Genomic DNA, 27,110 nt, shown 5'->3' on the forward strand with positions numbered 1-27,110 from the left:
TGGAGCTGTCCAGGGTGATATTTGTTATTTCAGCCCCAGTGCCTCAGGAGGGTAAACCAGGCCAACCACAATGTTACAGTCTTGCTAACTTTCAGGATAATGACCCAAGTTTTGAAGGAAGGACTCACTTTTCATCTGGAAATAACTGCCACTCAAAAATCTACTAGGAGAAGGCAGAATAGGGTAAATACTCTCACGGCTATGCTACATTACTTTCTGTGCCATCCAGTATGGTAGCCACTGGGCACACTTGGCTATGTGTGATTGAGGAACTGAAGATTTAGTTTTTGTTTAATTTTGATTAATTTTTTAAAGACTTTATTTATTTATTTGACAGAGAAAGAGAGATCACAAGTAGGCAGAGAGGCAGGCAAAGAGAGGGGAGGAGAGAAGCAGTCTAACCGCTGAGCAGAGAGCCCGATGAGGGGCTCGATCCCAGGACCCTGGGATCATGACCTGAGCCGAAGGCAGAGGCTTAACCCACTGAGCCATCTAGGCGCCCCATAATTTTGATTAATTTTAATTTAAACAGGCATATATGACTCATGACTAATCATAAAGGGGTATGCAGTTCTAGATTTAAAAAAAAAAACAAAAAGAAGCCCACAACAAAAGCCTGAGGAAGATTTTTCATAGCTATATACCCCTAAGGATGTCTGAAAAATGGCTCTGTTTCAACAGGGTCTTCACCTAATACAGAGTCCCCAAATGGTGTGACCACTCCCCTTCCCTCTCACTTTTTGTCCTTTACTCTCTTTTCCTCCTTCCCCCACATAACACCACAATGTCTCCAGAGACCTGTCCCCAGTCTCCTAGCCCATGAGTCCTACACATTTGCCCAAGTACCCAAGATGTCCACACATCTTTATTTCTTTTTTTATGGATTCTATATGACATCCTTTTAAGTGTTAATGTTACATTTACACATATAACATATTCATTTATGCTATTTGGGAGTGTTTACCATTATTCCTTATAGTAACATTTGCTTTGGTTCATTTAGAACTGTTTTCAGCGCTGGCTTCCAGGATTGCAACCACCTGGTAAAGCAAGACTTCCACATGGATCTCTTTTGTTCAAACAAATATTACCTTGTGTCACATATTTAATAACTTATTCTCTTCTCTTTCTACTTATCTCTGACATTTATTTTATGTATTTTTGTATTTCAACAATTTTTTTTTAGTTTACATATTCTGTAACTATAGCACCATACGAATAATTCATCTCTATGTTATTTTACCAATCGATGGGAACAGAAAAAACAGTAGGAACTTATACAGATTTATTTGTATTTACTTTTTCTTAAAGCACTATCCTCTCTAAACTTTTCTGAAATATTGAATACATGGACATATGCTTCAATATAACTTATACTGAATACTTTCTATTCTGTCACAGAATTATCTCATCTCCAAATGACTAAGACATAGAGAAAGGGAAATAGGGGCAAGGTGAAAACAATAGGGGGGAGAGGCAAGAAGCTCTGGAATTGCTCTAGAAGACAGCAGGACAGCAGCATTTGTGTAGAGAAAATTCAGGCCTGGGGTGGGACACAGAGTGGTGAGCACGTCCCATAGAACAGGCACGTGTTAAGGAAAGTGTCAGACAGCAGAGGTTCTGGGAAGTGATGCAGGTCCAGGAAAGACCTCAAGGGTCCAAGAAAGCTTCAGGAAGGGCAGAGGTGGGCAGGCAGCAGGAAATGTCAAGAGGGGCCTTAGAGACACAGAGAAGGGAGCATGATGGGAAGGCATTTGGCTCCAAGAGAGTCATTTATGATGCTACCTATGGCTGCTAATCTGCACACTCTTCCAACTCATCCCTAAAATAATTTAAACAAGAAAAATCTTTACCTGTGATGTCCTGAATACCGTGGACCACGGATATGGCCTATTCCTCGGCACCCTGGAGTAGGACATACAGCTTGCCCTGGAAGGATTTTCACATCATTTGCTCCTTCAGGAAGTAAAAGAACATACCTTGAAAACACCCTCAGTAAAGAACTAGAAAGACTAAAATATGTAAATGATATTCATTGAGACTTTGCAAATTAAAAACAAACCATCACTAAAACACTTACTGGATACTTGTGATGTTTTATAACATGATTTAGCAGAAAATATCAGTGCTGTCATAGATAAAACTAACACAACTGATACCTGAGGCAGAGCGAAATATACAGGCATTGAAATGTTTTAAAAATATGAGAACATTCACCCATTTCTTTTAGAGAATCATACTGGCAAAGGCGATATAACCATGAGCTAAGAATGTGAAAGAGTGAGGTCTGGTTTGTGGTTCCTTTTGAAACTCCACTCAACCACAACAAGGCTCCCCCAAATACAGGACAGAAATTCAATAAATAGGGGTGCCTGGGTGGCTCAGTCAGTTAGGAGTCTGCCTTTGGCTCAGGTCATGATCCCAGGGTCCTGGGGTTGAGCCCCGGGTCAGGCTCTCTGCTTAGTGAGATATCTATTTCTCCCTCTCACTCTGCCCCTCCGCTCTCCCCCCACCCCTTAAATAAATAAAATCTTTAAAAAAAAATTCAGCTAATAAATGAGACATGCCAAAGATGGTGAACATAGCCCTAGCCATGCTTAAGTAGCTTTCAAAGCTAGCTGAAAAAAGCACTGACTCCTACTCCACTACACTAATACTATGTACAGTAACACTTATGCTGTATTAATACTATTATTTTTTTTTTTTTTTAAGATTTTATTTATTTGACAGACAGAGATCACAAGTAGGCAGAGAGGCAGGCAGAGAGAGAGAGAGGAGGAAGCAGGCTCCCCGCTGGGCAGAGAGCCCGATGTGGGGCTTGATCCCAGGACCCTGGGATCATGACCTGAGCTGAAGGCAGAGGCTTTAACCCACTGAGCCACCCAGGAGCCCCTGTATTAATACTATTATAATGCTGCATGTAGGGGCGCCTGGGTGGCTCAGTGGGTTAAGCCGCTGCCTTCGGCTCAGGTCATGATCTCAGGGTCCTGGGATCGAGTCCCATATCGGGCTCTCTGCTCAGCAGGAAGCCTGCTTCCCTCCCTCTCTCTCTTTGCCTGCCTCTCTGCTTACTTGTGATCTCTCTCTGTCAAATAAATAAAATAAATCTTTAAAAAAAAAAAAAAAAAATAATGCTGCATGTACTTAATACTAATATCAATGCTAATATGTACTATATGTAACCACTCCAGGCCACAGAGAAACTCTTATCAAGCCCAAGGGCAATGTATCTCTAAAGATTATTAGGAGCTCAACCCTGTTTCTCTGTTCTATGATTTTCCTCAGTCTGCTCTCCCTCTAGAAAAAATGCTCTGGATCTTGTCATCACACAAAATGACACTGCTTCCAAAAGCACTAAGCAAACAGGCCATCTGACTACAAAATCCTATCCTTCCAGATTGCTTGCTGAGGTAGCCCAGCTGCCGATGATGGGTCAATATCCTGGGAGTTTCCAGGCCACGGAGTCCCTTCTTTCCCATCCTCACTCCCCTCCCTTCGTAACACCCTTCCCTTTTCTTCGATTCTGCCAACCAGTACTCCCTTCTGTTGCAAATAACTTAAGCCCCCTTGCCTCGATGACCTTCTGTGACAGGTAACTGTAGGAAGGATATAAAGAGCCTGCCATGGGTCAGCGGCACCACCCTGCTGGCTGTGTTTCACAGGACTAAGTTCTTCTAGAAAAAAATTACACAATGGTGCAGATTCATTCACTGTTACCAAAACTATGGTCTTCAGTGTCACCTGAGCCCCTCCCCACTCTCCCAGGCCTCCGCAAGCCTCTACCTCTAGTTCTCACAGCTGCTCCTAGCTGTACTTCACTGGGAAAGCAGGAATCTGTCCTGTCTGTGGGGTACAGCATCCCTCCTTCCTTTCCATCACAATGAGGATTTCTCTCCTCTCCAGGGTCTCTTACCCTTTCCATTTGGGTCTTATCTATAGGGTCTTTAGGCTCTAACATATTTTTGTCACTCCTGCACTATTGAATCTTTTGTACCAGTCTTTCAACAAATTCCAGTTTCCCCATCACAAAAAGAAAAAAAAAAACAAAGACAAAACAAAACAGAAAACAAAAGCTTAACGCTCTCCTTGGGACTCACATTCCCGTTTGTTTAGGAGCCATTCACTGTTTTGCCCTTCCCAGTCAGACTTCTCAGAGAAGTTATTTCTGTTTCCTCACATCTCGCTTCTCAAACCATGTCAGTCCTCTCAGGTCACTAACGACTTCTGTACACGAAGCCCGTCATGGGCTACTGAGGATGCATCACACTTGCTGCCTTGGTGTGATTACACACTAACCCTTCTCAAGTTGTTACTGTCCACAAGCTTTGGTGGCAGCAACCCCCCCCCCCAACACGCCCTCCTCTAGTTAACCTGAAGAAGTCAGAGAACCTCAAGATATGTTCCTGGGCTGCCATTTCTACAGCTTTGTTTATAACCTGCAAGCTGTAGATGCTCACAGGCTATATACAAGCCCACGGCCTACGTATAACAAACACTAGAAGGTACCACAGCAAATATTTAGACCTCAGAGACATTTTCAGTAAGTTTATTGAGTGAGAAGAAAAATCTGTCTTAGATACTTATTATGCCTTCATAATTTTGCAAAACACCTTGAGGGATAAACAGAGAGAAACATGTTGCCCCATCCAAAGGTAGCTTTTGGAAGCAGCCTTGAGAAAGAAACAACTTTTAAACAAATTCAATGAAAACTATAGTTAAAGAACTGTAAACAAGTTTCTAATTAAGAGGTATGCTTGTGGCAGTCGGTAAATAAAAAGATTTATAAGAAAGAAGCACAGAATATAAATAGAGTTTTCTCCAAACTGCACCTCACAATGCACTACCAAGGCCACCGTCACAAAGACCTGGAATATTATACCTATAAACAAACCACCAAACAAATGTTGTCAGTCAGCCCGGGTGTCGCTCTGTGTGAACAACTTTCCAGCAAACTGTCAGTGAAGGCTCTCTGATATGTTTTTCAGGACTATTTCAATGCACTTGATTAAATTAGGCTTGAAGTCATCTTTTTAAATATTTATCAATGCACACTTATCTCCAATGTCCCTATGGGGGTTATATTTCTCTACTTGTTAGATACGTAAAGAAGAGTATGACCTCAACTATTACGAGAAGAGTTATTACATTAAGAACCGCAAGCAAGGGTCATAACAAAGAAGAAGTAGAGAAGAACATGCAATAAAAAAGCATGGAATCTAACAATTTTCCTTGGTACATTTTGTATGATGAAGTTTAATGGGTTGACTCAACGGTGAATTAGACAGCCATCTGTTGGGGAAAAGAAACCTGTGAATTCTATAATCCTTCATATTATTGCCTCTAGGATAAGGGAACCTATGATAAAATTAATGTTTTTTTCTCAGAAAATAATTGCATTTTTACCAAGAATATCTTCCTTTTAACTTGGATATTTAAAGAATTAAGTCTCAAGAAGAAAATGTTCTCAACTTGAAATCATTTTTTCAGAGAGACCATCCTGAACATTTTACCCTTCCTTGCCTGCTTTTTGCCACTTTAACTGAAATCGATTTCCTAGTTTATCTGCTGAGCTCCTGTCTCCCTTCACTAGAGTCAGGACATTGACCTTATCTAATGAGGCCACCACTGGAGCCCCAGAACCCACTACAAGCAACAACTGGCACATAATAAATATCAAATAAAAACATTTAATAAATGGATCAAAAAATCATAAAGACAGCAACAATTAACACCTGTAGGCATTATTTGGCATATCCTGACCACCATGCTGGAAGCTAATTCCCACTTTACTCCTATTTCAGAGCTTAGCTTGTCTAAAATCAATCTCTGGTTTTCTATTTCTGAATACCATGAGCTATTATCAAGCAGCACGAATAGCTCCTAATTTATTTCGAGTCTTCTGTGAAAATTGTACTTAGGCAGGAGTCAATCTAATGGCATAGTTCTTCCTGCAAAGGCAAGACAAAATTGAAAATATCCTTGTAGACTGGAAATTATCCTAGTAAGGAGCAATGCTTCACACTCACATGATACAGTAAGTAAAATGTCCTAGTGGATCCCCCATTCACATGGAATTATGTGGCTGCTATCAGAAGCCCAGGCAGACACTGTAGTTGCCCACCCAACGTCCATTCCCTCTTTCTTGCTGACTGAACCCTGATTTGGTTCAAGGCAGCAATGTGCCCAGCTAAAGATGTTGGCTTTGCCAGCCTCTCACATCTAGATGTGGTCATTTGACACTGTCTGGGACAATAAGACCTAAGGGAAATGCAATGTAAGGATGTCCACAAATGCTTCTTTCCCAGCAGGAGGGTAAAGGTGATGTCAGTGCTGCTTTGCCCATGTCCTCCTTCTTCGACCTTCGTGGAATGCAGACGTAAGAGCTCACAAGGTTGACAAGCACAAAGACGAAAGCAAAAGTGTTGAAGAATAATCCTCTCTTTTATTAAACCGTTGTAAACAGATTTTTGTTTGACTTGCAGCTGAAAAGTCCATACAAGAAAACAGCAATTTTATTGTGTTTACCCTTTTGTGAAACCAAATAATTGTTCTAAGACAAAAACAAGAATTGCATATGAGCATTAGATCTATTTGTCACGTAAAGAAGATGTAAGATATTAAGGGAAAAATCAGTACACTAAAGAGCTCGCACCCATTGCTAGAAAATGAGAAAGGGAACCGGCCTTTATTTCAAAATGGCCGAAACTGGTGACCACTAGCGACGTGAGTGAAAAGGCTTACTGGCCCAGTCAGTGTGGGTTAGAGGCTGCGTTCACTGCCCTCTTTCTGAGTAGGAAGCAACCCCCCCCCCCAAACTGTTATTTTATTGGGTCTAGAGGTGATTGAGGGCAGAACGACAATGACACTGAAGCAAATGAAGGGGCTCTGTTCCATTACGTATATATGTGAGCTCCGCACTGATATGGGCCCACATCAGGGCACGAGGATCAAGCAGGAGGCTTCCTAGCTAATTACCCACTGCCGGAAAAGTTTTCGGTGCAACCTGATTCGTTTCATAAGTGTTTTACAGGGAAATGACTTTAAAAGTGGAACAGGTTTAAATCTGATACTGCTAGCGACAAGTTAAGATATTTTAACTCTTATTTTCTTGATACCATTTTTTAAATAATAGTTTTTTTAAATAGCCACTGAGAGTTATTTACTCATTTAAAGAGGCACTGAATGCCTGTTATGTACTCGGCAGGATTTGGGGGGCCAAGGATATGGCAGCAGGCCAAACAGAAAGACCTGTCGTCCCCGGAGCTTACGTTCTGTTGCCAAAGATAGAATAAACACTCATTGAGAAACACAATGGGATGTCGGATAGTGATGGTGCTAGGAAGACATGAAGTCATGGGGCAGAAGTGGGGATGCTCTTAAGACTGGTAGTCAGGGGAGAAGTCCTGACATTCAATTCTACACGGAGTGAGAGCACGTTTCTGGAAGAACAGCAGGAAGCCCAGTGTGGTTGGAGTCAAAAAGGGAAGCAGGCAAGAGATGAGATCTCATGGACCAAAGCGATCTTCTGGGTTAGGTGGGGGCTCTGGAGACAGAAAGGGCTGAAGAATAATTAAGAACACACTTACTACGCCTGTTCTTTAAGGGGCACAGTAGGCAAGGGCCTGGGGCAGGCTGTGCCTTGTGGCTGGGTCTAGAGGTACCCTGCAGCCATGGTGTCTACACCTGGTGCTTGAGGCCATGGACTAGGTGAGATCCCATGGTGAGTTAGTGTCAGCGGAGGAGAGAAGAGGCCTGAGGACTGAGCTCTGGGAAACAGAGTAGACAGAGGCGAAAAGAGCGTGAGGAAGGGGTGGAGAAGGCACAGCCAGGCAGAGCCATGCATCCTCCATGGAGAAGGACATGCAGACAGTGCGCCAGGAGGCAAGTCAGGGCCTGTGACCACATGCTAAGGAAGGGCACCTGTTCCCTGGCTGTGCGTATGCAGCGCAGAGCTGCTGGGACTGGAATGGGACCATTTTTGGTCACTGGATGTCAAGGAGCCCTACTCAAGGTAAGGGAGTGTGGAAGAGAAAAAAGAGGCAGACCTGGGCGCTAAGTGCTCTCTACCCAGAGCACTAGTTTTCTTAGCAAAACAGGCCCCAAGATCATCAGCTGAAATTAAGAGTGGAGCAAGGGAAGGAGCAGATTTAAATCTGGATCTAAAAAGAAATAAATAAAGGAAACTATTCAGATATGCACATGTTCTCATTTCATACAATTAGGATTTCACTGTCTTTATTTTAGAAAGAAACCTTTAGGGCAGTACCCTGTTTTGTTTTATTTTTTTTTTTTTTCTCCCACCCTGCCCCCAGGAAATTTATTTTACAGTTGTTAAGAAGATTTAATGAAATAATTACCCCTGAATGCTAGAGAATGCAAAGAATAGGCATACCTTTCAAACTGAAATTACAGATTAATCATACTTATTCTTTATATCCTAATGAAATTAGGGACAACACACACCCATTGTGCTATAATAATGAGTTTCTCAAACAGAAGAAGAAAACAGTGTTGAAGAAAATAATGTAACCAAACACCATGTTTGCTTGTCCCAGGTTTCAGGCTATCAGGTTTCATGATATGTAAGCAAAATAGAATAATAAGTTTGTGAAATGGAAATGCAACCTTAGAATAAGAAAAGGTTCCTACAAATGTGACTGTTTTGGCTAACCTGTTGATCTTAAAAAACCTTTAAAATATAGCCATGGCAATAGCTGTAATGGAAGGCAAACTAATCACCCACCTGATGCAGGACCCCATCTAGAAATGTGCCCGAGTCCTGCTCTGTAGCCAGTGGTGACAATGATACTTATTCTACCGCAGCAAGCACCACGATCACCCCATGGTGAGAAGAGTTCAGCAGCAATGTCAGCCTTCTGAAAGCCCCTGCCACGGATCCGACCAGAGCTTCCCACTGAACATTTATGTTAAAAAGTGAAACATGTTCTACTGGGCTCTGCTCAGTACTTAAAAGGAGACAGAACAGTGGGAAAAGATTTCCTTAGCAAATATAAAATGCACTTATCACATGTGAAGTTTTAAATAAGAGACAGAATAACATGGTGGGTAACTGGTCAATAACAAGGGGAGCCCAGAAAAATCGGATCTCATGCTTAAGTACAGGCGCAGGATTGGGGCATCAATTTGTACCCAACTGTTTACACAAAACTAGGCTCTTCTCATATTACCAAATAGCAGAGAACTTCATAAAATGCCAACCTGTTTTGTAACCCAGTTTTTAACCTTTCAAAAAATCAGAAAAACAACACTCTTGATTTATGGAATGGAAAAATTGGGAGAGGTCCACATAGATAACGCAGAAGCACAGAATTTTAAGAGTAGAAAAAACTTTGGGCGTTACTGGTACACATGAAATATCTGGTTTACATGTTACTGAACTAAACTGAATTAAATTTGCCTCTCACTCATAACCATACTGGGATGAGGGGCAGGCAGTAGGGGGCAACATGCGTCCAACAGCAAGTCAAACAAAACTACTTCACTAGACTGCACTGTATCATTGTTTTCATTACTTTTAAGAAAGAAATAAAAGTAGATGCATTTGTCTTCTAAATCTTAACTTTTACACAAATTCTTTCAAAGGTATTATAAAAACGATACCTGGGTGGCTCAGTCACTTAAGGGTCTACCTTCAGCTCACGTCATGACCCAGGGGTCCTCAGATGGAACCCTGTGTCAGACTCCCTACTCAAAGAGATTCTGCTTCTCCCTCTGCCCTCCCCACTCACCCCACCCTGGCTTGTGTTCTCTCTCAAATAAATAAATAAAAATCTTTAAAAAAAAAACCCAGCTACTATAGAAGCTAAAACTACTTTCTTCTGTGCTGCATCTCCCCTCATTTGTCTTTTATATGAAATCGGCTTTCTTCTTTTTAAATTTAATATTTTATTTTTTATTAACATATAATGTATTATTAGCCCCAGGGGTACAGGTCTGTGAATCATCAGGCTTACACACTTCACAGCACTCATCAGAGAACATACTCTCCCAATGTCCATCCCCCCACCCCTCAGCAACCCTCAGTTTGTTTTGTGAGAGTAAGAGTCTCTTACGGTTTGTCTCTTTCCCGATCCCATCTTGTTTCATAAAATCAGCTTTCTTAAAAACAACAACAACAACTAATTTGGTATTTGGTTTATGTAAATTAATTACTCCCATCTAATCAAAATGAAAACGCCGCAACCTTCCCTTTCTCTCCGCACTCTATACTTCTATTTGTTTCTCTCCCCTCCCCGACCTCATGCTCTCTCTCTGTCCCCTCTCCTCCCTTTCTTTCTCCCTCTACTTTGCCCTCTACAACAGGACACTAACTAAACAGAATCCCAAAGGATGGTAACTATGCCTTCCTTACTCCTAGAACTTTTCTTATTCATGTGAAGAGAGATACAAAACTGACCTAAAACTGTATTCATGTTTGTTTTTGAGCATCTCCAATCCTTTAACTGATTTTTTCTCCTTTTACGAAAAGAAGAAATTATTTAGAAGAATTAAACTATGGAGTGATTCTAAAAAGGGGTGATGATAACGTCTTTCCAATAACCTGTAAATAACTCCTAAAGTAGAACTGGGCATTAATGCCTAATCACTCCAAAAATTAGCACCTCGGCTATTCTAAATGTTGAGAGTTGTTTGGGAAGCTTGCTTATATGTATATAATTAATTGTGACTTCTACTCTAAACCTAACTCTACAATTAATGACATTCCTGTATTGAGTAACTTGTGATTAGTCTTGGCAGAATTGCCATGTTTTAGTGGGAAGGAAACCCTCCACCCTGAGGTCGGTAACACATGCCTGGATGAAATGGAAGGAACAGCTCACCTTTCCTCCAAGACTTGTGTACTAGTTTACTCACTGGGGGCTTTGAGTTAGTTTGGATTATTGGCTTGAGGGAGAAGGATGAGCGCTTCCTGCCTGTAAAGGGTTAGTGCCACCCAGAGGGACTTCCGTGCAAGATAGGCAAGAGACCACACCTGCTCGGTGCTGCCTGCTCAAAACAGCAAGTAACAACACCCCTTCCGTCACAGATATGAAGATGCTCCATTCTGAGAAGGAGAGAAAGCGCCCCTCTGGTCATGAAACGCTAACTTGCTGATGGCTGGGTAAGCGTCCATGGTACCTGCCCTTTGAGTCCACACTAAAGCAGCAGGACAAGAACCCAGCAGGTTCTGCATAGGCCAGACACCATGGGCACAGACACAGAGGATCAGGAGAAGCTGGAAAGGACTCAGATATTTGGACATATAAAGTTCCAGGTCCCCAAAAATCTGAATTCCAGGGGTAAGCTTGTGGATCTTACATAGGTGTTCCTTCTCAGGTTGGAAACCACTGACCTAGACCACTCTTAGTTTTGCAATAAGGAAATAATGCTTTGGGAGATCAAATTCTTTGTGCCGGATCATAAATCCTATCATGGCAGTCAGGACAAGAATTCAAGCTTCTTAACTTGCAGATCTGTGCTCTTTTCACTCTGCTATGCTGCCCAAGGTGCAACCACTGCACTCAAAACTTCTGTAAGTTTATAGACACAAAACTTCTGAACCCACTATCCCTTGCTTTAAGCGACAGCAAGGGTAACCACACACGTGTTAGTCAAATATCTGGAATGAACAGAGTGAAGTCTGCGTGATCGCACCATGCTACGCAGTGACAGCAACAGATACAGCGGGAGCACGCAGAGCGAGTTGGAGACCACCACAGGAGCACGCAGAGCGAGTTGGAGACCACCACGGGAGCGCACACAGCGAGTCAGAGACCACCACGGGAGCACGCAGAGCGAGCTGGAGACCACCACTGCTCCTGATCCTCACATGCTCCTCACAAGAGGCGCAGTTTCCTGAGCTGGCAATGGTCCAGGTATGGTCTTTATACAGCATGACCTTGAACTCAGGCCACTCACTGCGCCTTCTGCTCAGTACGTGCTGACTGTCCAGTTCAGTGATGAAGGACTAACCCTCTGCACTAGGCTAAGCAAGACTCGCTTTTCAGTAATTGTGACTAAAAACACGTCCTGCCTTTACTTGGGAAAGGTGGAAGCTAACCCTGGAATCAGATGGGAGATTTCACTGTGTTGCTGTTTTCCCTGACCGCCCAGCACTGTAGGGAATTCGTGGGCAGGTATTACATAAAGAGTCGGCTCCTAATGACTTCCGCTACAAAACAGGCCCATTGATATGAAGAAGAGAGTGACAACTTCGAAGTAAAGGATGGAGGATGTTCTCCTCCCTGTAAAAAACACCAGCTACACATTAAAGATTATCAACTTCCACAGCCACTTCTTTCACTCTGCTCTGCCATTCCTTGGGACATAAAGGCTTTTAATGTGCAGAAAAAGAGTCAAGCAAAGCAGCATTAAAGAGTGTAGGATTATACGAGGGGAATAATGTCTTGAAGGAGTGGGTCAGTAACAGAGTCGCAGTGATATGCTATCAGCAGCCATGTCCTCACCTGTATCGGCTTCCTACTATTTGGTGATCACAGAAACATTACACGCAGAACACTTTGACAAAGGAATGCTGCAAGTAAAATTAGGAGCACTCTAAAGAACGTTCTAGGGCAGGTAAGTGGCAACGGAAGACAGGCTCATGTCATATGCAATAGGTAGAGGCTACTGGTGGGTCAGAGTAACTCTGACGTTGTGTCTGCAGCAGCTAGGATAGGAGCTCCTAAATGTGTCAGTCCTTCCACGGGCAGGTCATGCAAGGAAAGCCCCATGGCGGCCCCGGCTGGATGCAACAGTGCAGAGATCTGTTATCCCAAAGACCCAGGGAGGCTCTTCTGACATCTCTTAAAATTACAATATTCGTATGTGTTGAAGTTAAAATTTATTGCTTTGCCAAGAAAAAAAATACTCTAATTTTTACTTTCTGGTTTGAAATGAGTACCATGGCATACATGAAAAGTAAAATAAAAGTCAAAGGCTCTTGCATTATTCACTGAATTTTAGGTTTGTGTACCTTTTCAACTTCATGATTCTTGGTTGTTTAGAATGCAGAGTAAAGTGAAAAAACAAACCATAATCTCTATACAGCTTCCTTCGTAATGCAAATATATGATACTTATTTTATGTTAAAAATATTTGATTCTATTTTCATTCCAATGCATCATTTAAGAATAGATCTATTTAGAAAATAAAATGGACAGGTATTTGCCAGTTTTTCTAAGATCATGAAAGAAAGGGAACAAGACATCTCCAAAATGCTACTACCCCTAAGCTTGTCTGTAAACCAACACATGGAATTGCCCTCACACGCTCCCCATCTTCACTCTGACCCCAAAGCGCAAAGCATGACGTTGGTGTGACTAGAATCTTGGGAGGAAAAATTTCAATCTCTTCACACTGAAACTGGTATCTGCAGCAGCAGAGTGACCCTGCAACGCCTCCTGTGGGAACTGCCCTCCCCTTCCCTGGCCAGGTGCCTATTCAGAGTCCATCCTAGCTGCCCCACGTACTACGGTCACCAGTGTAAAACCATGTCCCATAGGACTTTCCAAGCCTGGCACAGTGCTCAGTACAGTTAAGATGCTAAAATAAAGGTCTTTATTCAGTGACAACACTGACATTACCCTCTAAGATGGTAAACCTTCCTCAAACAATACTCTCAGGCAATCTGTTGATCATTCCAAGGTTTCCATTATCCAAACCTATAGGGCAACGTAGACACAGGGGTGTAACAATTGCATATCATCACTTTCCCTTTCCTTAGAAGATGTTACAGTTTTCTGGATAGGGTAAAAACCTTTCTGAGAAATCCTGCAATTCTGCTGCCTAACCCAGGGTCTCTATAGGACAACCATGTGCTGACATCCACAAATCTATGGCCAGATAGGACCTACAAACTGGGAGAGGACCCGCACGCTGGGACAGGACCCGCATGCTGGGATAGGACCCTCACGCTGGAATACCGTGCTTTACTGTCAAACCACTGAGCTATTCCAGGACTTTTAGAAGTTCGTGTGTATTTGTAGTATCAGTAACTTAGAACAGAACAGTGCTTTGATGAGAGACAATCTAATAGTGTCTGTAATGGGACAACTAAGACCACCTTATCATATTTCATTTCAATAACTGTGAACAGAAGCAAAGGAAGTCATCTAGCTATGATGAGAAAATAATCTGCAAAACTGTTCCATGCTAGAATTAGGCACCCAAATATTAAGTTTTAGAATAAAGTACATGAATTCTGCCCTCACACCTCCAGAAGGTAGAGCCCACAGGATAAGCACTTCAACAAGGAACATTTAAAACAGATAATATCACTAAAACTATAAGTACATTTTGAAATGTATTATTTTTCCTTGATAAGTCTATCATGTAAATCTGTAATTAGGGACTTCTAAAATAGCTAACTTTTTTTAAACACAATATGCTGTAATTGTCTATTAAGTCAATGAGTACTTAGGGACTCTTAAAACTGCTGATTACTTGCTTGCTGGATTTTGGAAGAACAAGAACTAAACTCTCCTTATAAAATTATCTTTAAAATAGACAGAAATTGAAATTGTGCTATTACCTGGCTAAGTTAATCCTCCTTTTTTTCTCAGAATGACATCTATCCATCATCATATTTATCATTCCAGATGTGGACTAAAACTGCACTAAGTTTTATTTTATAATTTAAGTGAATTTTCATCTCCACCAGAATAAAACCTTTCTAGTTCCACAGGGTCCCAAATGTCATCAAAGGGGGTTTTATTAATCATTGAGTTCCTACTTCAGATTTCAGGATTTTATCTCACTCAATAGGATAAACAACATACCAGGCCATTTGGTATATTTACAAATCATTCTGTTATATTTATACATCTGCTGTGTAATGAACCGAAAGGAAAACGGGTTATGTCCTTTATCAAGTTATGTTCCATTATGCTTGTTTTTGCTTAACAGTTAAATAAATTAGCAATGTTTACATGGTCTTTAATATAAATTATAATAAATGTTATAGCTATTATTATTGTAGTTTGTAAAACTAGTCTATTAATATACAATTTAACTTCATAATAACGTTATCTATGTTTAATTTACTTTGTAATCAGGCATCATAATTACTTACAAATATAAATCAAACAGAAGCAAAAGAAAGAACAATGACAAAATTATTTAGACATGGAAGTCAGCTAAGAAATCTTTTTCTGCCTGTCAACTCTCTATTCATGAAAGTTCTCGGGGCACCTGAGTGGCTCAGCGGTTTAAAGCCTCTGCCTTCGACTCAGGTCATGATCCCAGGGTCCTGGGATCGAGCGCCGCATCAGGCTCTCTGCTTGGCGGGGAGCCTGCTTCCTCCTCTCTCTCTGCCTACTTGTGAGCTCTGTTAAACAAATAGATAAAATCTTTAAAAAAAAAAAAAAGAAAGAAAGTTCTCTTTGTTGGTAGTGGAAGTATTTTGGCCTATTTATCTCTGCTACTAGGCCTAACTGAACTAATTCTACAACTGCGACTCAAGAATTCACTCCATAATGGTTGCAGGTGAGAACCCAAGGTGGCCTCTAAAGCTGTATGCTTTGGCATAAGTGAGGAACCAACCCTTAGAGAAAAAAACAGATAAATATTTATTGGAATCCAGACATTGGAGAAACGCTGATAGATACAACACTCTTCATCTCTCCACTCACGAAGCTTATAATACTGACAAAAAGCAAGGAAACAGACCATTAAAATAACTATATATTATGATATGTACTACAATATTATGATATGTACTATGGAGAAGAGGTGGTGATAAAATGGAAAACAGGGGTGGTCATTCTTTAGATAATGTGTCAGGGAAGACCTTTTTCCTAAGGGACCATCTTAAATGAATTCCAAAGGGTATGAAAGTGTAGTCTATTAGAAGAGCAGATGGAACATTCTGGACAGAAACAATAGCATATGCAAAGACCCTGGGGTGAAAAGACTGTGTTCAAGAAACTGAAAGAAAGGAGTGAGTGGAAGGATGAGAGGAGAAAGGAAGACTAGGAGGTGAGAGGTGTGTGTATTCACATTCTGTCTTCTTGCTTTTCCTCCTTTGTTCTCATTTCCCCCTCTTCAGCTAGCACTGGAGTGGGCATTTATTTATAAATGGGAAGACCCAATAAGAGGCTGGGGCAATAGCCGGCTATTTGTTTCCTTTGGTCTACAAAGGTGTGGCCCCACATCTCTAAGAAAAGATCCCATACAGCAGAAGGTAATGACACAGCAGTGGCCTGTGGCCAAGTTAATGAGCCGAAGGCTATACTTCTGCTTTGACATACCCTGTGTCGAACCCAGAAGGGACCCAGATGTTCTTCTATGCCTCAATATGGAGGCACAGGGTCTTTGAGAGCACTGGTAGGTGAGCAAGAACCTGGCATCAAGATGCAAAGTCACACAGAGATTTGGGGACTGGAGCAAACAGCTGGGGCCACACAACTTGGGGAAGTGTCTTGAGGCATCAACCTGGCAGATTCCTCAGATTCCTCCCAGGCCTGACAGGGATTCCTCCTTAAGGAAAAGTAAGGCTCAGCCTTTTCTCTATCTACAGCTGCACACCTGGCAAGGTGCTGGTCATGAATGGTGTGCAGTTACCATGGGTATGAGGCTTTGCGGCAGAGTAAATGGTTTCTGCTTTTTGCCACCCTCTTCGAAGACGATCATGCCTTGTGCAACACCGCTAAGGCTGCAAAGGCTGAGGATGCTGTCCCTTTCTGGACACCCGACTCGGCCCTTCAACAGGCCTGTTCAACAGCTAGTGTGACCACCTTCCTGTCTAAGTGTGGGTGATGGGGAAGAGAGACTTCTCTGACCATAAAGGGACACTCTGTTGGAGTCGGGTAAGCCAGGAAGCACATTTTGACTGGGGCCACCCACCCACCTCTGTCTCTAATAGGCGCTGCTAACCACTGCATCTACACTTGGGTGTGATATGCTGGGGCTTGGTGAGCTAGGAGGATTCTGTCGGGTTTATCTTCTTCGGCCACATCTCTGGTGACTCCCAAGCATAAAGCATTTGTTTGAAGTTTGCTTATACTTCCTGAGAATATGAATCAAACCCGGTCCTGCAGCTAAATGTTTTTTTATCCATGTTGAGAGAGCAGCTCTTGTCCCCTCGAGGTTGTGATGGACTGTATTCCTGGCACAAATGGTGAGGCTAGATTTGTCTGATGGGATGGGCACCTGCACTGCTGGTTCCCACCCTGGAGGACTGGGTGGGTGGTCTGCCCTGTCACTCTACACCCCCACCAGTGCTTATCATTGTGTGTCTGTTCTTTGTCACTGAAGAAAGAACACTTCTCATGTACCCTGGTGAGAAAAGTCTATTAGTTATGAAGTGGTACATCCAAACCTCACTTGTTAAACAAAAAAAAAAAAAAAAAGTTTCTTTTTTGTCTCTAACCTCTAATGCCTAATTAGAGGCATTGGGGCTTGTCATATTTCTATGTTGATCTTTTTATTCCTACCTTAAAACATTAACAAAGCATCTCCACGCAATCAAATACTTTATTCCATCTAATTCTGATTTCTAAAAGAGTGTTTGAAACAAGGGCTTAAGGGGCAGGGAGGTGAAGCAGGTACAGAAGGATTACGTTTATCCAATGTATGGAGTGAGGCAAACAACAAGCAAATGCAGCAAACATTTCCTGAGGGCCTGCGCGGAGGATACGGGCTGAGTCATCTCAGCACATGGCATGAAGGAGCATGCAGTCCAGGGGCGGGGGAGGACACAGGGCCAGAGCCTCTGTGAAGAAGCTGCTCTGTTGGCAAATTGGCTCATTACATTCTGGACTCTTCTACAAGTATTTTTTCTTTGAAGATTTTTAAAATTTTTATTTATTTGTGAGAGAGTAAGAGCGAGAGAGATCATACAGAGAGAGAGAGAAGCAGACTCACCACTGAGCAGGGACTCCATCCCAGAACCCTGAGATCATGACCCAAGTGGAAGGTAGATGCTTAACTGACTGAGCCACCCAGGCACCCCACAAGTATTTCTGACATGCATTTACCACCCGCAAGAGCTGTGAACATTCCAAGGAACAAAGGTGAATAATACAAAGACCCTGCTTAGGGGAACTTGTGGTCTCAAAGGCAAGCCATCCATTCACTCACTCAGTCATTCAGTGACCATCTCTTGAGCTCCAAGTCTGTGTTATTGCGTGGAGGCAGCACAGACTGTGCCCCAAGGACCATGCCCTGAGCAGCATGATGTCCCTGCCACCACAGGAGAGGCACTTTCGAAACGAAAGAGGGGTGAAGACAGAAACACGTCTGCGTACTGTACCATGTTGGCCTGTGAAATCTGTCATCAGGAAACCCAAAGGCATCTAAGGAGCTAGAGAATGGCAGTGCTGTTGTCTGTGGAAGCTTGGGTAAAGAAGCTCCCTCTGGGAGGGGACAGCTGAACAAGCCCAGGTGGCATGTGGAGCACAAATCTCCCAGCCCAGGAGACAGCAGAGGCAGAAGTGGCAGTAAAGCCGGTGTGGCACGGATACAGCAAGGGCCAGAGTGGCAGAGACAGGGTGGAGGTCCCTGCTGGGGCCAGCCCGGGCAGACTTTGGAGGGCCTCTAGATCAGAGGGAGTAAGCTTTCTGCAACTGAATGCACTCTGTGTGAGATGAGAAGCCACTAGAAAGTTCTGGGCTTACGAAGGCAAGAAACATGTTCCTGACCCAAAAGATGACTGGATGACATGCTGTAGGATGGTGAGGATGGAGACAGATCATCTCCCTGGGGACATCACACAAAGTTTGGGAGAGGAGATGACCCTTGACTGCAAAGGACTTTGTCTGCTGCCCAAATGCTAGCAGATAAGCACTAGGCATGAGGAATGCAGAGCCTACCCAGAGGCAAGAAGCAGTAAGTGTAGACTGAAAAGAGAGGTAGAAAGAAAGGTGAAGAAAGTACCATTGCTAAATCAGGGATAAAGGAATGGAAAATTGTGCTTAATACAGAGGCTCAGATGAAAAACGGTTTATAACCATTTGGTTTGACAACCACAAAGCTAGTGAACAACTCAGTAAGAATACTTTTATTTCACTGGTGATATATTTACAATTGTGATATTGTGATTTATAATAAGAAACATATACTTAGTCTTCCCCCATGTCTTGGCATAGAGCTCCTAAAACCCTTGGAATTGCCTGTGATGAGAGCAATAAAGGTGCCTTTTGTTATGCTAATAATGTGAGTTTTGGAAAGCACAGAAGGCTGGAGGCTGGTTGCCAGTGGAGCCAACCAGTGATTAGAGGGTTGGAACTTTCGGGTCCCACTCTCCTGGCCCCCAATTCTGGAGAGGGAAGAGGAGTCAAAGACAGAGTTCAATCACTAATGGCCAATGATTTAAACAATCATGCCCATGTAATGAAGCCTCCATAAAAATCCAAAAGGATGAGGTTCAGAGAGCCATCAGACTGGGAAACGTGAAGATATGGGCAAGGTGTCTAGTCAGGAGAGAACATGGAAGCCCTGCCCTTTGCATCTCTTCCTTCTGGCTTCCATTCCTGAGTTAGACCCTTTCATAATAAACACATAATCTATTATGTAAAATGTTTTTCTGAGTTCTGTGAGAAGCTCTAGCAAACTAATTAAACCCAAAGAGTGGGTCTTTGGAAACTATGACCTATGGCCAGAAGCACAGGTGACAACCTAGACTGACTGACATTTGAAGTTGGTGGGTGCAGTCTTCTACAACTGAGCCCTGAAACTCAGAACCTTACACTATTTCCAGGTAAACACTGTGAGAATTGAGTTGAATTGTGGGACACCAAGTCAGAGTCAAAAAATCCCTTGGTGTGGGGTAAAAACCTAGACATCAGAATTAGGTGCAGAATTGCAATGTATTCAGATTTTTATTTTAAAGAACTGCAAGTTCTTTAGTTGAGTTTAATGGGGCTTGTGGCATCTGCTAATCTTAAATCTAAATCAATAATTCTAAATGTTTTGAACTGCCCTTAATGTCAGTCAATCTTCGCTCAGAGATCAGCAACCCTTTTATGGATAGTACAATTTTAACAAGTACTGAGAAAAAAAACACACTGGTTGTATAAGTTTTAGGAAATAAAATCAACTCCCATTTTTCTGGATCAATGAAGAGAAATGGTGATGGGGAAGCAAACGTGTCTGTGCTCTTCACCCCAACCTGCTCTTCACTGAAGGTCCGTGGTGTGCCAGACAACTGAAAGCGGCCATTAAGGTATTTAATTGCACAAGTCTACAAGTCCCAGAGGTAAAGCAACCTGCCCAAAGACACAGAGCCAGTCAGAACAGAATGAAAACTTAAATCCAAGTTTTTCTAACTCCAAAGCCCATCATTTTCTTTCTCAAATTCGGTGAATTTCCAAAGCAAGAACTATTGGGCACTCCATTGTCCAATGGAGAAGGTAGTCTGTGGGCAGATAATTCACAATATAATAAAAGAAATTAGACTTATGTAAAGAAATTTAGCATCGAATGTGAATGGGATTACAGTTTCCAAATGATATGACTAACTGCCAAATGGCAATTCTGTCGATGACCGAGGTAGACATGGTTTTTTGGTTCTGATATTTTTATATCTTTTTAAGTACACTGAGGGAATGCAAAGCACAATGGAAAGGTCTTGACAACTTAGTGCTGTATCATAGGTATTTCATTTGATCCTAGGTGTAGAAAAATCCACCATGAAGGACTATACATCAAATGAAACACAAATCCTGCCCTCATGGCATGAGAAACGGAGAGTTTAATCTGACAGTGGAATACAGGGTGAACTGCAGGTGAGCATCTGTGGCTGGGAGTGGCAGCTAAAAGGAAATCCTTCCCTGGCTGTACAAACTGGTGCTCTTGCCATCTGAATGGGAACGTTCAAGTTTTCATTCTCAAGTGGTTTTTCACAGTCACCTTTTCAATAACTTATATTAGGTCTTAGAGACTAAATGCTATGAATTACTGAATATTATGGTCTTGGCAAAAATATACTGTACAAACATTTTTGCAGAAGCTTGGGCTATCACATGTATTATATCTTGGTTCAATTTCTTCAATAAGTATAAATAAATTGATTAAATGGCTTTACAAAAATAGGGGCACCTGTGTGGCTCAATAGATTCAACATCCAATTCTTGATTTCAGCTCAGGTCATGATCTCAGGGTTGTGAGACTGAACCCTGCTTTGGGCTCCATGCTGTGTGGGGAGTCTACTTGGGATCCTCTCTCTTCCTGCCCCTCCCCTACCCCCTTTCTCTCAAAAAAAAAAAAAAAAGGAAAAAGAAGAAAAACAGAAACTAGAGTGACTACCACTCACTTAGAAAACCATTAAAATATAAAAATTCAATTTTAATTCTAATAAAATTTGTACAATAGCCACCAAATTCTAATTTTACTTGTGCTTGTGCCATTTCCATCTCTAAAGAGACCACCATGCTCCCTCCACTGGTTCAGGTCCTTTGTTCTCTTCTGGGCCTAGGTCAACACCATTCTAAAAGACCTGGCAGAACTAGCCCTATGTCATTCTGCTCAGTATTTAAAACCACATTTAGAAACATAGCAATGTAGCTTTAGTTTGTACTCATTCTTAGGCAGCTATATGATTTTATTCTGTTTCATACATCTGCAAACTACAGTTCCCTCAGACATAAATTGGAAGTTCATGGAAGAAAGAAATAATTTATGTTTTATGTATTTTTTCTTCCTTTGTTTCCAAAGCATTTATTATAATACTGAGCTACAAATATGTTGGAAAAGAGTCAAAGGAAAGGTCTCCATAATAAGAAACAGATGAGAATAATAGATTAAGAAACTGTCTTAATAATAGATTAAGAAACTGTCTCCCTCTTTTTTTTTTAATTGCTCTTATTTTCACAGAATACCACTAGTACACAACCTGTGGTGATACTTTTTGTAAAATCTCACTGGAGCAAATTGATAAAATAGTTAAAGTTCAAGTCAGGTTCTGCCTCCATAAAATGGTAGAGTGGTTCAGATGATTTCTAAGATTTTTTCCCAAACTCTAAACTTTCAGTATTTTTTGCAATGTTTGATCTATAAATCTAGTATATCATATATAATAAAGTACTGAAGGCAATTGTTGAGCCATATAAATATAACAAAAGTAAAACAAGAGTGTAAAAAGTATATGACAGTTAAAATATCTGAAAATACCTTAAAAATACTTGCAAATTAAAAATAAAGTCTCTTATATTTGCTCACAGATGAGGAAATGCTCTGTGTGGTTTTATAGATCTATGTATAAGATATAATTACTTTGATCTGATTTTCAAAGATCCTGGACACTACAAGTTCAGTTTGAATTATATGAGTAAATAAAATCAACCTTTTGACTTAATGTAGCACTTGGCAATAAAAGTTGATTTGATGTGGTTGACTATACAAATATAATCCATAAAAGGATAAGAGCCAAGATGTTAGGTGTAATTCATACTGTGGAGCAAGTGCTCTTGCCAGCTTCTCACCACACAGGCATTTGACACAAACTGAGGAGGTGATTTTTCTGTAAAGAAAGCTAAGATATGGAGGAATGCATAGAAGGGTGATGTCTTGGCTTCAAAATCTTATGAGGTCAATGTTCAAGTCACTCTGAGTAATTTCATTCAGTGTAAATGAAGTAATTCTGCTTCTGGAAGAGTAGGCATGGCGGTGAGCAAAGCACAGATTGTGAAGTGCCTTGTGCACACGAAAAGGAGTCTGGAAGACAGTGAATGCCAACAATGAACTCGAAGAGAATGACCTTTGGGGGTTATATGCAACTGATGGAACTACTAAATTCTATTTCTGAAACTAATACTAGACTATATGTTCATTAAATTGAGTTAAAAAAAAGAATGGAGAAACATAATGTCAACTTTACTTCAATAAAAAAAATAGACATAATAATGTTAGATTTGGGTTTTACATAATTATAGGAAAGAAATCAGAAAAGATAGTCATATCTTTTGCAATCATCAACACTACACCCTCTCACTCCATTTTGTTAGATACCTAGACCAACCACTTTTTCTAGTTTCCAGTAGGGGGACAAAGTTCAATGATAAATAAAGAAGTAACAGAATAAGTTTTGGAGAAGTACTGTGTATGTGGGCATGTGCATGTGTGTGCGAATATTTTTCCTTTAACAACAGAGGCATGGATGATATGTATTTATTCATATTATAACCATGTTTTAAAGTCCACATATTTAAAAATTAAAACACTAATGGCCCAGATATAATTATAAACCATAGTGTCAACCAAGCAACATATAATAAACTATATTAATGATTTATCAAAAAATTTATAACAGAAAAATAAGCACAGCAGTAAAAGAGTATCAAGACCAAATGAAGGCACCAATTTCCCCAAATTATAAACATTCCAATGACCTAAGTGTGAACACAAAATGGGAATTTTGTAATATTGTCAAGAACATACAGAAGTCAAACTTAAGAAAAACTGACAACTAAAGATATATTTTTAAAGATTTTATGTATTTATTTGAGAGATAGAAAGCACAATGGTGGGAGCGGAGCATAGGGAGAAGCAGACTCGCCACTGAGAAGGGGTCTGGGCACAGGGCTCAGTCCTAGAACCCTGGGATCATGACCTGAGCTGAAGACAGACACTTAACCAACTGAGCCACCCAGATGTCCCAGACAACTGAAGATACATTTCAAAAGCCGCATCAAGATGGGAGGGGCAAAGAAGTGGTCCCCAACACAGCAACCCACAAGCCAGAAGAGTATCACAAACACAGAGGTCATCTCTGAGGAGCGAGAAGTTCAAGCCCTGTATCAGACACCCTTGCCCTGAGGACCATACACCAAGAAGAGGAGCTCCCATAATGTCTAGCCGTGCTAATGAGCAAGGCTTAATTAACTCTAGGAGAGCCAGAGACCTATAAGAAACCAAGACTGTATTCTTAAAGTGCATATGCACAGAATACTCACTCTAAGACCCAGCACAGAGGCAACAATTTAAGAAGTACCTGAACCATACAGGGAGATTAACTGACTAATCTTAGGACATGTGCCACAGGGACAGGGACCTGTAGGCACTTTCTCTAGCAACAGAAGCATAGAGGGGGCACCATTTTTCTTACTCTCCTTCTGCCATGGTGACTGACAGCTGGCAGGTGTCATTTCTGATACTGTCCATTCACCATGCTGTCGCTACTCATTATGGCCTGGTGTTCCCCCGCAGGTCTGCCCTGACCAACATGCTCACCCCTGAAGATGCCACTCCAAACCAGGTCCCACGCTACCACAATTACAAGAAGCCTCAACTGGGTTTGGCACACCTCCCAGTGTGGCTCCCACCCCCGCCACACCCAGCAAGTGCCTTAAGTGAGACTGGCACCCACTGAAAGCAACTCCCAGAAGCAGGTACTGCAGAACCAGAACCAAGACCAGGAAATCCAGAGATGTCCTTCCAAAGCGTCTCCAGCCCTACCACACCTGGTGAGCAGCCTCAGCCTGGACTGATGCACCCCAAAATGTCTCTCTCCCTTGAGGGAGGGCACCAGCACTGCCCACCAGTGTATCAGCAACAGTCACAGTGCAGACACATGCATCCCATAGGGGACATGCCTGGACTACATGACTTCGCTGAGAAGGGAGAATTGTGTTTCTGGGCCCCACAGGATACCTTCTACATATGGCCACCCCTTTAAGACTGAGAGACATAGCTGACCTACCTAATACATAGAAACAAACACTGATAGGCAGGCGAAATGAAGAGACAGAGAAAGAACAAGTGAAAGAATAAGACAAAGAAGAAGAATAAAAAAAGACAAAGAATAAAAAAAAAGAATAAGACAAAACCTCGAAAAAATAACTAAATGAAACAGAGATAAGGAACCTACCTGATAAAGAGTTCAAAGTCATGGTCATAAAGATACCACACTTGAAAAAAGTGATGAATACAATTAGAATTTCAAAAAAGAAATAGAAAAATAACTAAATAGAGCTGAAGAATAAAATAACTGAAAGGAAAACTACACTAGACAGAATCACCATCAGATTAGAGGATGCAGGAGAATGGACCAGCAATTGGGAAGAAAAGGACTGTTTAAGAGACCTATGTAACAAGAAACTAACATTCACATTATGGGGGTCCCAGAAGGAAAAGAGAAAGAAAAGGGGGTAGAAAACTTACTTGAAGAAATAATAGATGAAATCTTCCCTAACCTGGGGAAGGAAACAGACACCGTCCAAGAAGCACAAAGAACCCCAAACAAGAGGAACCTAAGGAGGTCCACACCAAGATATATAATAATTAAGGTAAAAAATTTTAAAAATAAAGAGGTGATTTTTTTTAAAGATTTTATTTATTTTTTTGAGACAAAGATCACAAGTAGGCAGAGAGGCAGGCAGAGAGAGAGGAGGAAGCAGGCTCTCCACTGAGGAGAGAACCCGATGTGGGGCTTGATCCCAAGACCCTGAGATCATGACCTGAGCCGAAGGCAGAGGCTTTAACCCTCTGAGCCACCCAGACACCCCTAAAGAGGTGATCTTAAAGGCAGAAAGAGAATTCAAGTAATTACACACAAGGGAACATCTATTAGACTATGAGCTGATTTTTCAGCAGAAACTTTGCAGACCATAAGAGAGTGGCAGAATGTAGTTAAAGTGAAAGGAAAAATTCTACAACCAAGAATACTCTACCTAGAAAGGATATCATTCAGAATTGAAGGAGAAAGAGTTTCCCAAACAATAGTTTAAAAAGTTCATTACCACTAAACCTTCTTACAAGAAATGTTTAAAAGGACTTCTTCCAGCAGAGAAGAAAAGGCCATAATTAGAAGAAAATTGTGAAAGAAAAATTCATACTGCTAAAAGCAAACATAGTAAAGGTCACTGATTAAACACTAATAAAGCTACCATGTAGGTTGAAAGACAAAATAAGTAAAATAAACTATATCTACAATAATAGTCAAGGGATACACAAAATAATATATGTCAAAAACACAAAACATAAGTAGAGGGAATAATCAGTAGAATGCGTTCAAATTTAAGTGACCATCAACTTAAAATAGACTGCTGTATACACAGGGTATTTATATGAACCTCATGGTAATCCAAAACAAAAACCTATAATACATAAACAAAAAAATAAAGAGAAAAAGTCCAAATATAACACTAAAAAAAGTCATCAAGCCACAATGGAAAAGAATAAGAGAAGAAAGAAACAGAGAACTATGAAAACAACCAAAAAACAATTAAGGAAACAGCAATAAGTACATATCTATCAATAATTTCTTTTAAGTGTAAATGGACTAAATGCCCAATTAAAAGATGAAGGGGGGGCTCCTGGGTAGCTCAGTGGGTTGGGCCTCTGCCTACAGCTCAGGTCATGCCTCTCTGCCTACTTGTGATCCCTCTCTCTGTCAAATGGATAAATAAAACCTTTAAAAAATGAAAAAAATAAAAGACAAAAGGGGGCTGAATGGACAAAACAAAACAAAACAGGATCCATCTATATGCTGCCTATAACAGACTTACTTTTGACCTAAAAAACATAAAGTATGAAAGTAAAAGAATGGAAAGATATATTACATACAAATGGAAAAGAAAAGAAATGATGTAGAAAAGAAAAGATGTAGCAATACCCCTGTCATACATCAGAGAAAATAAACTTTAAAATAAAGATTATGACAAGAGACAAAAAACATATTACATAATAATGAGTTCAAACCAACAAAAGGATAGGACAATTATAAATATGTATGTACTCAACACAGAATCACCTAAATATATATAAAGCAAATGCTAACAGACATAAAGGAAAAACTGATGGTATTACAATGATAGTAGGAAATTTTAATACCCTGCTTACATCAATGGATAGAAAATCAATATGGAAACAGTGGCTTTAAACAACACATTAGGCCAGATAGACCTAATAGATATATCCAGAACATTCCATCCATAATATATAATCTTTTTAAGTGCAGATGGAACATTGTCTAAAATAGATTACATGTTAAGTCACAAAAAAAATCTCAAAGAATGTAAGAAGACTAAAATCATAAGAAGCATTTTTTCTAAACACTAGAAATCAATTACAAGGGGGATAAAACTATACATTTAGACCTAAATATAAGCCTGAAATCATAAAAATACTAGAAAACATAGGCAGTAAACTCTTAAACATAGTTCTTAGCAATA

At 41.0% G+C, this 27,110-nt stretch overlaps 1 protein-coding gene across 3 annotated transcripts in view; it reads right to left on the minus strand.

Annotated features, from left to right (window-relative positions):
- L3MBTL4 (L3MBTL histone methyl-lysine binding protein 4) overlaps positions 1 to 27,110 on the minus strand; it is a gene marked incomplete at both ends in the record, with an annotated part of 359,304 nt that overhangs the window by 160,034 nt on the left and 172,160 nt on the right. For all 3 annotated transcript variants that reach the window (XM_080822147.1, XM_080822146.1, XM_080822148.1), the window contains one exon: positions 1,854 to 1,956. In XM_080822147.1, the coding sequence (XP_080678273.1) occupies positions 1,854 to 1,956 (103 nt within the window). The remainder of the gene's footprint in view (positions 1 to 1,853; positions 1,957 to 27,110) is intronic.

Source organism: Martes martes (assembly GCF_963455335.1).
Source record: "Martes martes genome assembly, chromosome: 13".
Taxonomy (NCBI): domain Eukaryota; kingdom Metazoa; phylum Chordata; class Mammalia; order Carnivora; family Mustelidae; genus Martes; species Martes martes.